A 14,429-nucleotide genomic window follows, 5' to 3' on the forward strand; every position below is an offset into this window, starting at 1 on the left:
AAGGCCCAGGGAGCCAATGAGCCAGAAATGCTGGGGTGGGGGCGGGGGGTGGAGGGAGGATTCCTGGGTGAGGCTCAGACCGGAGGCTGAGGTGCGAATCAGACCATCCACGTTCTTAGCCGTCTCTACTACTGTGTGTAGGTGACCACTCTGACCCTCAGTTTTGTCATCTGACAAGGGGCACAGTATCACCTCCTCGTGTGGTTGAGGATTCAGTGAGGCAGTGGGGTAACTCTGCAGCCCAGTGCCAGGCTGGGGGTCAGAGCTCAGGTTCATGGTCAGAGCTCAGGTTCATGGTCAGGGCTCAGGTTCATGGTCAGGGCTCAGGCTCACTTGGGTGTAGGCTTCTTCCAGGAGACCCCCGGTGGGTGTGACGCTCTGAGCGCTGCTCACGGGCCGAGACTCAGCAGCGTTGCCAGGTTGCCCAGGGGGTGGGGATCCCCAGGGGCTGTGGCTTGGCATCCCTCGGAACTGTGTGCTGGAAGACCGCTACCACCTCAGTACCCAGCGTCCCCCAGTGCAGTTCTAGGACGGGATGGAGAAAAACAGAATCCACTCCCTGTTTCTCAGCAGCTGTGTAAAGTCTGAGGAGGGTGTGAAAATGCAGAAGAGCCTCTTAGGAAGGGCTTGGGGTCAGACAGCCTGGAGCCGCCTCGTACAGTTGGGTCCCTGGCAAGTGAGGCCGCATTCCCTCATCTGGAAATTGGGGAAGATGGTCCTGACCCCACGGGATTGTGCTGGAGCCAAACCATACGTGCCGAGGCAGGAGTCGATGCAACAGCAGAGGCAGGTGTGTCTGGGGTGGGCCCCGGGGACCTGCTCAGGGAGCCGGCTGTGTAGATGCCTGCTGTCTGGCCCCTTGGTTCACCGTCTCCACCACTAGGAAGAGGGAAGGGAAAAGTGTAGCGGGGGCCTCTCGGGAGGGCAAGGCCTCCTCCTGGGATGGGGGCTCCTTCCACCCTGCCCAGTGCTGTTCTGTAAAGCGTGTGGGCATCCCAGCCCTGGGCTGCCCTTGGGATGCTTGTACCTTCGGGGCAGTGACTCGTGACGCTGGGCCGCGGACCTGTGTCTCGGCTCGTGGCCTCGCCTCGGATCAGCGGGGAGCTGTGTCGCTGCCTGTCTGCAGCTGGGTTTGAGATGCCGCCTACGTTTTGACACGCCTTGGTCCCACCTCTTACCTGCCAGACGGGGGAGGGGAGGCCCGGCCTGTGCTCCCCTCCCGCTGCCGTGGCAGCTCCATCGCAGCTGTGCTAACAGGGAGGTGGGAGGGAGTGTCGAGGGGGATAGTGAGCTGCATTCACAGACGGTGAGTGGTGGCCTGGGGCGACTCACCCCACAGGTTCCCGAAGCCACCGTTATGGTGGATGGGTTCCTGGCCTCAGGACCTCACTTAGCAACCCTGCTCTTCTGGGGTTTATGATCCTGCCCTGCTGTCTGTTGGCCTCAGATGCGGTGGATGAGCCAGGCTTGCTGGGGCAGGGCCGGGGTGAAGATCTGGGGCCCCGCAGCTAGACGGATGACCTGGGTCCACCTCTGCTCACCACTTGTCAGCCGTGAATCCCCGAGCCTCAGTTGCTTCTCCGTGAAATGGGAAGATTGGCAGGAGTGTCTCCTGGTGGAGGGGGCGTTAGGGGGAATAAACAGAAGTAAGCCTGGTAAAGACTTGGCCGGGGGGAGGCCTGGATGCACGTTAGCTGAGGTTGTCAATGAAGACAGTCAGAGCGGGGACCTGGAGCTCCAAATGGCATCCCTGCCTTCCCGGCTGGGTCTGCCTGGAAGTTACTGGGTGGCCTTTGCAAATCACTTACATCTCCCTAGCTGGATTTTAGGTTTCCCACCTGCAGATTGAAGAATTTGGACCAGATGGTCGCTAAGCTCTTTCCACTAAGGATTTTACGTTTCCCTGACCGATTCCTGCAAACCCTCCTAGTTGGGAACAGCTCCAGTTCAGATTCTCCCCTGGTCCTCTCCCAGTCCTGTGATCATGGAGCGTTTGCCCCGATGTTACGGATCAGGGACCATAGACAGCCGGTGCTCAGGGACTCTTGGATGGACGCTGTCTGTTGCAGGCGCCCCTGAGCCTCACGGCCGGGTGGCTCTGGATGTTCCATTCACACCTGACCCCTCACTGTGTTCCATGAGGACAGCTGGATCCAGCTTCCCTTCCAGCCTCTTCTTTCCTGGTTCCCAGGGTTATGGAGTGCTGCCCCCGGCCTTTCCTGCTCCGGCCAGGTCCTGGGCTTCCTTCTCCTCTGGAGGTATGGGAGCTGGGCCGTCACCCTTACACACTGGCCGGGGCAGCTGGCCACCTTAGCTGGTTGCAGTGGGGAGGGGATGGTGCCGGGGGACGGGGGCTGCCCCCGTCACACCCAGCTCTCCCGAGGGTGTCAGGATGGAGGGGATATTAAATCTCAACCCCCCGCCAAGCGTAGCCTCGGAGACACAGAGAAGGCAGGGATGCTGGTGGCAGGGAACATGGGGAGGAACGGGGGTGGCTCCTGCCGCCTTCCCATCTCCCCTCTTGGGCTCAATGTAGCGGTCAGCTGGTCTCAGAGGCCCCGGGCCACGTGCCGTCCTCTTCTCCAGGCTTCTGGCCCTGGGCCATTTACAGCTGTGACGTCCCTGGGGGCTTCTGCTTGGCCCCCTCACCAGGGGCCTCACCAGGCCCTTTGGGTCTGTCCTGTGCGCCGTGGCCCGGGACTCTCAGACGTGATCAGAGCCAGGGGAACGCCAGACTAGGTCACAGCCTTTCATTCCCAGTAGGAAATTGAGGCCCGAGGGGTGGGGCGGACGCTCAGAGAAAGGGCCGAGCAGAGAGCAGGGCCAGGGTCCAGTCTGTCCTCCGTGACCACCCACCTTGGGTAAGGTGGGGTCCGGGGCTGTCTCCTGGCCCGGGGGAGGTGGCTGGGACAGATGCTCAGCGTCCTTGCTTTTGTGGGGCCTCCTGTGTGTTTTAGGAGCCGGGCTCCAGTGCGGTCCCCGCCTCCAGCGGTGAGACCTTGGTCCTGTCACCCTACCTCTCTGGGCTTCGGTTTTCTCAACTTGTAGAGAAGAGCAGGGCAGACCCCGTGGTGGGTGGCCGTGGAGACGGAGGAGCGTCCACGCACAGAGGGAGCTGAGGGCATGCCAGGCGCTGGCTCCCCTGGAGGTGCACTGCGGGCAGAGCGGTATGAGGCCACCGTCGCAGGTCCGAGAGGGCCCGGGGCTCAGGGATCCCTCTGTGTTGGCATCCATCCATCCATCCCTCTGTGTTGGGTCACAGACGTCAGCAGCTTCAGAGTCCGAGGTGTGAAGATTTGGGCTGCTGGTCCCTGAGGCTCGGGGTGGTCTCTTCTCCCTGTGTTTGAGGGTCTTGATCTGGACCCACCGAGCGAGGAAGCGCAGCTAGATTTGGGGAATTGTTTCACATCTCACTGAAGACTCAGTTCAAGGGCAGGAAGAGCAGTGGGCCAATTCTGAGCTATCACAGTCTTTTCTTTCTTAGCCTAACTTTTTCTTTCCTCCTAAATCACTTTCAAGCTCCGACCCTCTAAAGGCTCCCAGACCCTCCCTCCGAGCACTCCCCTCCCAGGTTGCTGCAGGTCTCTTGGCTCCCTGAGTGGCATTTTTTTTTTTCATTCTGCTGTTTCGCTGTCTTGGGCCATGGGGTCTGGCTCCCTCCCATCTCCCCGCATCCTTTTGGCTCCCTTGAAGGAAAACCCCATCTGTTAGGTACCGTGGCTCTGCCGTGCAGAAGGCAGTGGCTAAGAGGTGACCGTGCTCCCCGCTTGCTTTTGTTTCCCGGCCTTCTGGTGGCAGAGCTTGAACACGGAGCTGTGGTTGCCCGTGGTTCGTAATGAATCACTCCTTGCCGGCTGCTTTGTCATTCCGAAGGCAACAGCACAAGTGTTTCTGACCTTGCTCTTGATGCAGAAAGAGAAAAAAGGAAGGGCAACGCAGGCTGAGCTGGAGAAAGCAATTTATAATGATTTGCTTCTAAATACGCAGCCGAGTTAGCTGTAGATTTCCCCACCGATAGGTGAGTTTCGGCGCAACGTATTTAAATGAGCTTGATCATCTGGCCCGTTTGGCTTCTGGGAGCTGCTGGTGTGTTTGCAGATGAGTGGTCCTGGCTGATAAGAAAGTCTTCCTGGTCTGTGCAGTTCCTGCTTAATGATTCCTAATGACCGCGGGGAGCTGGGGCAGGAAGCCCTCCTGACCAAGCGGGGCCCACGGATCCGCCCACTTGTCAGCTGACCAGCGGCTGGGCAGCTGGGCCCTTTTAAAGGCCGACTTGTAGCCATCTCTGTTCTTGCTCTGGATCGTCTCTGCCCATTCTTAGGTTCACATTTTGAGTTGCAGGGCAGTGACGTCTTGTGGGATGACAGCAGACCTGCCGTGACGGATAGACCTGGGCTGGGCTGGCTTACACGGGAGGTGGCGGCACCGTTCAGAGAGTTTCCCGGTGGGCAGAGCGTGTGTGCGCGTGCGTGTGTGGCCTCTGTCCACGCAGACCTTCTGGGATCCAGGCTGATGGCGGCTTTGCCACCTTTAAGTGGGGCTTTCAAGGTCACCCCAGGAGCAGGGAGTTTTCGTGAGCTAGGTCTGCAAAGCAGCCTGCTTGATGTCTGTTCCCAGTAACTGCAGGCGAGGCTGGAAGATGGGGTCTGGTTGGGCCTGGAAGAGGAATTCGGGGTTTCTTGCCCACTGCGGGCTCCCGTGTGGAGTATGGTGCAGCTGATGGGAGCGCGGGATTGGCTGACACAGACTGGGTCCAGTTCCTAAGTCAGCCACTTATTGCTGGGTGACCTGGGGCAGGGTTCCCATTCTCTCTAGTCCCCAACGTCTGCATCTAGTAAGTGGAGAGTTGGGGGAGAGAATAATAGGAACCATGTTTGTGTCATGCTAATCCTAGTGCATGACACTTAGTAAGGGCTCAATAAATGGGAACTCATGTTCTCATAATTAAGAAGTGGGGATTGGGAGGCAGGTTCTCATTGGAACCTTTGCTGTCTGTCCATCTGTCCATCTACCCATCCATCCATCCACCCATCTGTCAATCCGTCCATCCATCCAACCATTCACCATCCACCTACCCACCTGTCTGTCTGTCCATCTGTCCATCCACCCATCCACCCATCTGTCGATCCGTCCGTGCATTCAACCATTCACCATCCACCTACCCATCTGTCTGTCTGTCCACCTGTCCAGCCATCCAATCAACGGATCATCCATCCATCCACCATTCACCCACCATCTACCTGTCTGCTCATCCACCCACCCACCCAAATCCCCAGATATTCTTTGAGCATTCTTAAAGTCACTCTGTGATTTAGGCCATCATATAAACTCGGTGAGCTGCAGTGTTTCTCACCTGTGAAATGTGAAGAGGCAGCTCAGAGCCTGGTTTTGAAGGTCAGATGTGATGCCAGCCCCAGAAGAGCTTGGAAAAGCTGACCATGGGACATGAAAGGTGTTAATTGTCCGGGATGCCTGAAGCTGTCTGCATGGAGCCCCTGGAACCATGGCCTCTGCTCGCCCTGTAGGGAAAGGGGAAAGCGTGGAGGCTGAGAGACATGTCACGGACCCCTCCCCCATCCCACCGAAGGTACAATGGGGTGAATAACAGAAGGTTCTCCTCTCGGAGTCGCCGCTGACTGTGTAAGCTTGAGCGAGTCCGTGGGTCACTGGGCCTTGAATTCCTGTCTGTAAAATGGGGCCACAATTTCAGTCCAGCCTATCTCATGGGAGGGAGCCTTCTGGGGCTCTTGGAGCTCTGAGATGGCGCCTGTTGGGGAGCAAAGTGCCCCTGAATCTGATCCACCCTCTATTACATCCCGACCACGAGGCACGGTGCCTGCACTTAGCAGGGCACATTAAACATTTGATGAGTGACTAAGTCAGGTAAGCTAAAATCATTCATGTCCTCTAGACTGAAACAAAAGTTTCATGAGATAATACTTAATTTACTTCTCTTTTCTGGTATTGTCTGTCCTGTCCTATCCCATCCCATCCCCCCCCACCCCTTACCATCGTATATTATCCCATCCCATCCCATCCCATCCATCCCTTCCCACCCCATCCCATCCCATCCCTTCCCGTCCCGTCCCGTCCCGTCCCATCCTTTTCCGTCCCATCCTATCCAACTTCACTGAAAAAATGCCATTAGGACCCGTCCAAGTTTACGCCTCACCAGTGGGTCAACACCTGCAGTTTGCAAACTCTGCCCTGGAGCAGTAGAAGGTGAGCCCTCACCTGAGTTACAGCCCTTGCTGGGCAGGAGGCTGACTGATTCTGATTGTGGCTGGGCCTCCTACAGCCCAGGGACAACCCGAGCAGAGGAGGGTTGGCAAGCCCGGCAGCCCAGAGCTGTCTCCGCCCACTCGGGACCAGGCCCGCGAGGCCGCTGTCCGGCTGCTTCCCCGTGCAGGTTTCAGCAGAGGCTTCAGCAAAGGGGTAACGGGTCCAGAGCTGCCCGGAGGCCTCGGGATGTCCTCCCTGTCTCCCCCTGGAGACCCCTGAATGATGCTGCGTTTTGAAGTCCGAGATCCCCTCTCTCTCTCTGTCTCTTCATGTCTCCATCTCTCCCTCGGCCTCTGGTCTCTGTCTGCCTCTTCAGCCCTCATCCTGAACTCCTCTTTTTAAGTCGTAACAAAGGCTTGAGCCTGAAGCTAGGAACTTCGCCCTCTTCCTTTGTTTTCATCCGAATGGGGGGTGGGTGAGGCAACCCTTAATCACCGCGTGGATCTCCTTGCTCCCCTGGTTGTGCAAAACCCCCTTCTGTGAGCCGTTTGTGAGCACCTGCTGCAGGCCAGCCGCCTGACACACGTTCCACCGAGTCCAGCAGAGTCACATGAGAGACACGCTTTTCTCCCCCATTTCACAGACAGGCAAACTGAGGCAGGGGGGGCCAAATTTGAACCCAGGACTGTCTGGGCTCTTCCTCCCCAGCAGACCATCTGGCTGCAGCCCGGACCCGCTCCGGTGGCCCTCCACTGAACCCCGCACATGCTCTGCTTGGGCCACCTTCTGAGGAGGAGCCGTCACCTCTGTCCGAGCCTTTGGGCTGGGCCTGGGGGTCTGCATTCTAAAGCTCCTCCCTTGCACGTGTGGAAGCTGATTGGCTACCGGTGTCTGGGAATCTGTCTGCCCGGATGGAGGCTGGGTGGAGAGCTGCAGGGTCAGAGCAGGCCACGCCTGGTGGGGACGGGGCCAAGACTGCCATCCAGGGTCCAGACCCCGGACCCCGGCCTCCCAGCCTCTGGGCTGTCACACCCATTCTTGTTCCTTCACCGAGTCTTAAAGGAGCTGAAACATTAAAGGTCACAGTCAAGGCAGGAGGTAGATGCAAGTGAACAGCACAGACAGCTGTGGCTTTGGGGAGTTGGCCGTGCACGTTTCTCCTCCCAGCAGGACTGGTCCCCGTGGACGCACACCCTTCTCCTGTCAATCCCCTGCCCGGCCCCTGCACACACGTTTCTTTGTTTGCTTGGAGCTGAGGCTCTGTGGGCCCAGGCGGGAACAGTTGGTGGATCGCTGAGCCCAAAGGTCTGAGCCGCTTGTATGTGGAGGAAGGGAGAAGGGGGAGGGAGGAGGGGGAGCAGGTGCTGTGTCTTTTCATTCATTATCAGGGATGCGGACGAGAAATGGAGATAAAAGTTGGGGAAATGTCATCCTTTGACATTCACGTTTTCAGAGGAGTTGGCAGGGACTGTGGGCCAGGAGGTTTTCGATCATCACGGGAGAGGGATGCTTCGGGGGTAGCCCAGCTCCTCCATCCCGGGAGCGGGGCAGGCGCCGGCCAAAGGTGCCTCGGGAAGCCACTGAGGTGCTTCACGCCCCCCGCGCGGAGAGGATTCTGCTCCCTAACCTTTCACGCGGGGCCAGTGCCCCTCATCTGACCCCGCGGCTCTGAGGGGTCCCACGTCTGTTCCCAGCAGCCCCTGCCCTGGGCCTCTGGTCACTGGAGTGAGGTTCCCCCTGGTGAGACCTGAGATTTCCCTTCCTGCACAGACACCAGCCAGGAAATGCGCAGCCCACGCGGAGCGAGGGGCGGGGCACCTCCGGCAGAGCTGGGACAGTTAACCCTGTTAACCCCGTTTAAGGAGCTGCTCCTGTCTGGTGATACAGATCCAGAGCGGAGCCCTTTACAAACTGCTAGTGACAGGTTCCAGCCTGGAGCAGAGCGGCTGAGAGCTCAGGGCTGAGCTTTGCTGTGCTCATAGCAGCAGGAGAAGCCATTCTGTCCGCGGGGGCTGTGGACACAGGGACCGGTCTCCTGGCTTCAGCTCACTCACCTGTGGCAGCTCCTCCCTGTCCTGGGCTCCACCTGTACGAGACTCGGCCTCAGCCCTGACTGCGGGTTGGCAGACAGGTTTCGTCTCCTGTGCCGATGCTGACCGGCTGCTGGTGCCTTGTGTGGACTCCGCAGGAAGGACTCCAAGCCTGCGTCTGGCTCCATGCGGAGGAGTGCGGCAGTTGATTAGCAATGTCTGCCACCGTAGGCGTAGGAGAGGGGTGGTATGTGTGCCCTCTAGTTGCTAAGCCCTTCGGTCCTAACACTTCCAGCATTCTATCTAGTAACTATAAGGACGTCAAGCAATATTGCTTTAATTTTTGTTCTTCCTAAATATTTAGAGCCCTTAAAAGCCAAGAATAACAGCAGAAGCCAAGTTGCTCATTATTTGTGAAAGGCCTCTTGGAGCACACAAGTGTGGGAGCCCTGGCTGGGCCAGCTGCACAATAAGCCCATTGAGTCTTGTCTGAGAAAACACAGAAGAACCCTGTCATTCTTTGCATTCATAACTTCCGTGCGTCCTGGCCCCTGAAATAGAACCCCTACCGGAAGACAGCGCACAGCACTCAGCTTGTTGGCCGAATCTGCCGTCTCGCCAGCTGAGAAAGGGCCCTTCTGTATGGTTTGGGGTTCTCTCCCCCTCTTTTTTTAAAAAAAAATTGCTGCTAGAAGGAGAGCTGCCCACAAGGAAGTCTGAGGCATGTGTCCCGGATGGGGGACTTCGGGAAGGTGACCTAGCCTCAGTTTTCCCGTCTCCCAAGTGTGCGCGGCAGGCCTGGCCTTGTAGGGTTGTGAGGATTCGCTGGGATGATGCCCATGAAAGGCCCATCAGACTCAGTTTCTGAGACAGCCGGTGCTCAGCAGAGGGTGTCTGTGACTTTAGCAAGTGGTCATCACGGGCCGCGTTCGTGTTCCCCGTCCTCAGATGCGCACCCACACCCCCACACACACACCCACACCCGTGCACACACCGCTGGCTCTCAGAGTCGAGGCTTGCCCCCGCCTCCTCAGTGCTCGGTGTCTGGCACGGCAGGTGCCCCGTCAGTCCTGCCGGGAATCGCGAGCAGCTTGTGTGAGTTGTGAGTCATTCTCGAGTGCGTTATGCTGTGTGTTCGGGGTCAGTCCCGCCCTCTCCTGGCCTCCGTTGCCCCGTGGCCATCTGTGGACACTCATCCCTGCTTGCCGCTGGTCATTTTGGAGATCTGTGGAGTGGCCGCGTTGAGGCCTCTCAGGCTGGGAGCTGGGTGGGTCCTGTGTATCTGGAGGGGGCTGGACACAGGGCAGGACCGGGTTGGGGCAGGGACGGCAGATGGAAGGAGTAGCCACTGCTCCTCGCCCAGCACTTCAGGAATTCGAGTTTGACAAGTCTTGTCGGTCTGGGGAGAGCCTGCTGGGATCCCCTCATGAAATCTGAACCTGGGCTTCTTTGTTTTCCCTCTACACCCTGACCCCCCCCCCCCAGGGAGCCGGGCATCTGTTTAAATGGTCATACTGGAGAGGGAAGGGGCTGGAAGGGAAGGGAGCATTATGCTGGGATGTTTGCGTCTACGCTGTGCCCCGGGCTGCTGTGTTACCTTGGGGAAGTCTCTTGACCTCTCTGGGCCACTGTTTCCCCATCTCTGAAATGGATCAGCACCTACTGGGAACAGGAGTTGTTATTAATCACATGGTAACTTCCAGAACAGGAGCCTGGGGTGAGCACTTTGTAGGCATGATGTCTGAGCAGACTCCTGGTGGCCCCGATGAGGGAGACCCTCTCCTGGGGGAGAACGAGACTCAGGGAGTGGTTGATGTTGGAGCCCCAGGAGTCGGCAGAGGGGGAGCTGTGAGCCCAGCCCTGCTCCTCTCCAGGGCATTGCGCCGGGCGTGCAGTAGCACTCAGCAAATATTAGTGCACCAAAATGACATATTTTGCACGACAAATACAAAATAAGTGTCTTGCCTAAAAAATCTTATGCTGTGTTTTTTGGTTATTTTTTACCAAGATGAAACGGGCTCAGTGAACTGTTTTCGACACCTACAAAACACTTCATTACAGTTTTATGATGACTTTCGGCTTTCTGGTGAAATCACAGAAACATCTTTTCGTCTCCCCCCAGGTCATCTCGGCCGTGTCGAGACTCTCCCTGCACAACTTGGCTCAGAACAAAGGGATCAGGTGAGCTTCGCGGAGCGCGCACTGCTGAGTGCCTGCCCTTTCATCTTCATCCGCCACCCGCGTGCCCTGTCACAGATACTGGAGTTTTGAGCAGACACCCTCTGCCCTGTGTCTTTCTCATGAATTTTCAGCGTGTTGTCGGGTTGCCTGTTGGCAGCGGCTGGAAGGGGCGGGGAGGAGGGGAGAGGCTTCAGCTCACACCGGGGAAATCTTGCAGCATGTTACTGATGGCTGCAAAATCTCTCTCGATTTAGGTAATAAGATCAACAAATTAATCCTTTCACAGATCATTGCCTACCTAAATGCACTCTCCACACATCAGAAGTGGGTTTTGCCTCGCATGAAGTAGCAGTGTTTGTTTGCTGTGATGGGGCCGAACCCGGGGACCTACCTGCTTGGGGCTGCAGGCCTCCCGGCAGGAATCTCTCCACTCTCAGCTCTAATTCTGCTTGGATTGCAGAGAGTCCCATGGCCCCCGCGGTCTGGTCTCTCGTCCCTGACACGTGGACGTCGTGGGGCGAGGGGCCCTGGAACTGTGAGGGCGGAGGGGTCAGGGGAGATGGGGGGATGGAGGCATGCCGGCCACGGGGGAGGGGGACGGGGAGGGCAGCCCCAGGTGAGGACTGGTCATTGTGGATTCTGACCCATGCATGGGGGTCAGGGAGACCAGGTTCCATATCCGGTGGGGACAAGCACAGGGCCTGCCTTCCTCGATGTCCCTGGGGATTGTGGGCTAGCAGGGTGGGGATGAGAAGCTTGGGAGGGCAGAAATAGCTCCTCCTGAGGGTGGAGTGGATGGGGTCGCACCTGGCTGGGTGCAGGCAACTTTGTGAGGGTGGTGGAACTACAGAGGGGCTTCACCGTGGTGTTGTTGTGGAGGGGGGCGCTGCACATGCGTGGGCTGGGGGTCCCAGGACCAGGGTGCCTACTGCAGTTGGACCCTTGGTGGGGCTGTTTGCCCAGGTCCAGAGGCTCACCGGAACAGACGCAAATATTAGGGAACCCACCCAGAACCTCTTTTTCTGTTGGGTTCTCCAAGGACTCAGAAATTTCATTGAATTGAGGATTTTTTTTTAATGTCAGCTGAAGGATAGGCTGTTTAAAAATGTTTTTAAGCTGCTATTAAACACACATTCGAGAATATTTATAACACATTTAGGGTATAAGGAATAACATTAAGACGAAACGCCTGTACCCACCACCCAGCCTACGTTCTAGAACATTGCTTCAGCTGTGAGGCCCCCAGTTGCATGGGCTGGTTTTCAGTGTAGCTTTTGTCTGTAATAGGGACAGGTTAAAAATGTTTAATTGAGACAAGCGAGTTGTTTCTGGATACAAAGACAGTACATGGATTTTTTTGTGTTTTTCCCAGAAGCGGTCATCTGTTTTTTTCCCTCGCTAGCGTGGGACGACAGGCGGTGTTATGGGTTGCCTCTCACCCGTTCCAGCACATTCTCCACCTGTGTGCGTGTCTACAGGTACACGTAGGCAGGAATGAAGTCCTGCCACAGAAGTTAGGCATTTTATCTGGTTTGTCACGTAACGTGAGAACGTGAGCTTTTCTCTCAATCCATTAAACATCCTCCCAAACAGGGGCCTGCTGCCAGAGAGCCCAGCGGTGCTCCTGGGGCGGATGAGCCAGCTGGCTGTGCTTGGACGCGGTCCTGCGGTGGCCGGAGCCCCGTGCCAGGCTCCCCACGCCGTGCCCTGCCGGGCCCGAGGCCCGTGACCGAGGCTGTGACTGCCCTGTCCACAGGCTCCTAGAGCCTCGGTTTCCCTGAGGGTTGACAGCCAGCCAGGGGGTCTGCTGTTGGCTTAGAAGGTGGTGAGGGGCCTGAGAGCGGGCGTGTGACCTCTGATCAGTGTGGAGGCCCCTGGGGGACGGGGTGGTGCCCTCCCTCCTGGCCTTCTCGCCCCCATCTCCCGTCTCCCCTGACCTCTCCGCCCCCATGGTCCCAGGGGCCCCCGCCCCACGACCCAGGTGCCTCTCAGGCTGCTCCTGTGGTGCCCTCCGAGGCTGGCAGGTGAGCTTGGAAACCCGCCCTCTCCCCTCCCTATTCTGGGAGCCGCCCGGGCAGTGTGTGGGCACAGTGGCCCCCTGGATGGGGAATGAAGACCCCAGCCCTGAAGGTGGCCGCCCCTAGGGTGATGGTGAGCAGAGAGGGTGGCGATCTGGGCTGCGGAGTTGGCGAGACCCGGCTGTAAACCCTGCATCCTGTTGGCTGTGTGCCTTGTGTGCGAAGCTCCTCTCTGAGTTGGTGGATGGGGATTCACCCTTGGGCTCATCAGGGTTCATTCAGATGAGGCACGTAAATCCCGAGGTCAGTGTTGGCCCACAGAAGGGCTCAATATGTATTATAGTTTGTTGCAATGACGTAACAGGGTGTGTTGGGGACCCCCAAGACCACCCTCGGGTCTGACGATTCGCTGGGACTCAGAGAACTCAGCAAAGCCGCTATACTCAAGATTCCGGTTTATTACAGCAAAAGGAGCCAGATGCAAATTAGCAAATGGAAAAGGCACATAGATTGGCGTCCAGGAGAGACGATGCACGAGTCTTCCAGGTCTCCTCTCTCCGAGGAGTTGCGTGGAATGGGAGTGCTTCATTCTCCCAGAACGATGTGTGATGTCGTGGGTGAGGGTTGCCAGCCAGGGAAGTCCCCCTGAGCTTTGGCGCCCAGGTTCTCGTTTGGGGGGGTCATGTAGACATGGCTGACTGCCCACGTGGGTGACCTTAGCCTCCAGCCCTTGCAGAGGTCGAGCTGGTACCGTGGGCCCCTAGGCCCCCCATAAACCCCATCATTTCCCAGACTCTGTGGCTGGGCCCAGGGCCCCCCAGGTGGACAAAGATGCTCTTATCAGCAGGACATCCCAAGGGCACAGAGGTCCCTGCCGGGAGCCGGGCCAGGGCCTGATCTTTCTTGAATGTGCAGGGTGTGGGCAGCCCAGGTCTGCTGAGTTAACCCTTTACTGCACACGGGGGAGGGGGAAATGAAGGGGATGGGGGAGGTGTTTGCAGACAAAAGGAAGGGGCAGGGCCTCCCGATAGGAGCAGCACCTTTGCAGGAAGAGCTGCCCGGCTCACCTGCATCTCCTCCTCGCCCTTATCGCTCGGTTTCCCCTGTGCCCCATCCTCACCCTGTGTTTCTCCCTCCTTGTCTGAGCCCCAATCCAGAACTTTCCCAGGGTCCTTTCCCTCCGCAGCCCCCTGGGGACAGGACCTCCATCACTTCACACAGCTCACCCACCCTGAGCCCGGGAGGCGGCCCCGACCGCCCCTGTAGCAGGACGCGTTTGAATAATCTCTCCTCCTGCACCGTACAGGCTGAGTTTTCGCGGGCAGTTTACCATTCTGGGAGCCACCGGCACTAACGCAAAGCACTAGCTATGCTCTCTTCCCTTATGAGCATGTCATAGTGTTGTTAATTAGCAGAAGGTATTCCTTTAGCCAAACCCTTTTCTGTTTTGAAAACCCACAGACCAAGCCCACAGCCCTGAAGAATCTCTTCCTCATTTCTTTCATGGCGGGATAGGAGCCCAACATGCTCCTTTAGAAAAATGATCCTTTTCACAATGCTTGCTCTGTGCATAATGAGCTGATTTTCCACAAAAGCCCCAATCATGCTTCTCAGAGGCTGATGAATAGGAGATTTAATCTGAGAGCCGCACCCTGGTGCTGGCTGGGGGATCAGGAGTGATGTGCGAATGCGGTTGGGGTGATCCCTGAGGAGCCACCCAGCTCAGCGTGTGGGGATGTGGGTCCTTGTCGCAGCCGGAGCCGGCCCTCCAGACTGAGGGATCATCACGGCTGGGAATGGCTGGGAAGGAGATGGTGAGACCCTCTCTGCGGCTGAAACTGAAAGGTGAAGCCAAGGCGCCCCCCACCCACGGAGGTCTCATCTGTCGGCCATCTGCTTGTTGAGTGACCTTAGGCAGGGAAGCTCTTGGACCCTCTGTCTCTTCTTCTGTAGACTGGAAAAGCTCCCCCTGCCACTC

General features: G+C 57.7%; 1 protein-coding gene across 7 annotated transcripts in view; it reads left to right on the forward strand.

The window, feature by feature from the left end:
* The window catches only part of VAV2 (vav guanine nucleotide exchange factor 2), a 183,741-nt gene that overhangs the window by 90,018 nt on the left and 79,294 nt on the right, over positions 1 to 14,429 (forward strand). For all 7 annotated transcript variants that reach the window (XM_036854940.1, XM_036854941.1, XM_036854943.1 and 4 more), the window contains exon 3: positions 10,375 to 10,433. In XM_036854940.1, coding sequence (XP_036710835.1) covers positions 10,375 to 10,433 — 59 coding nt within the window. The remainder of the gene's footprint in view (positions 1 to 10,374; positions 10,434 to 14,429) is intronic.

The sequence above is a fragment of the Balaenoptera musculus genome, chromosome 6 (assembly GCF_009873245.2).
Source record: "Balaenoptera musculus isolate JJ_BM4_2016_0621 chromosome 6, mBalMus1.pri.v3, whole genome shotgun sequence".
NCBI classification, from domain to species: Eukaryota; Metazoa; Chordata; class Mammalia; order Artiodactyla; family Balaenopteridae; genus Balaenoptera; species Balaenoptera musculus.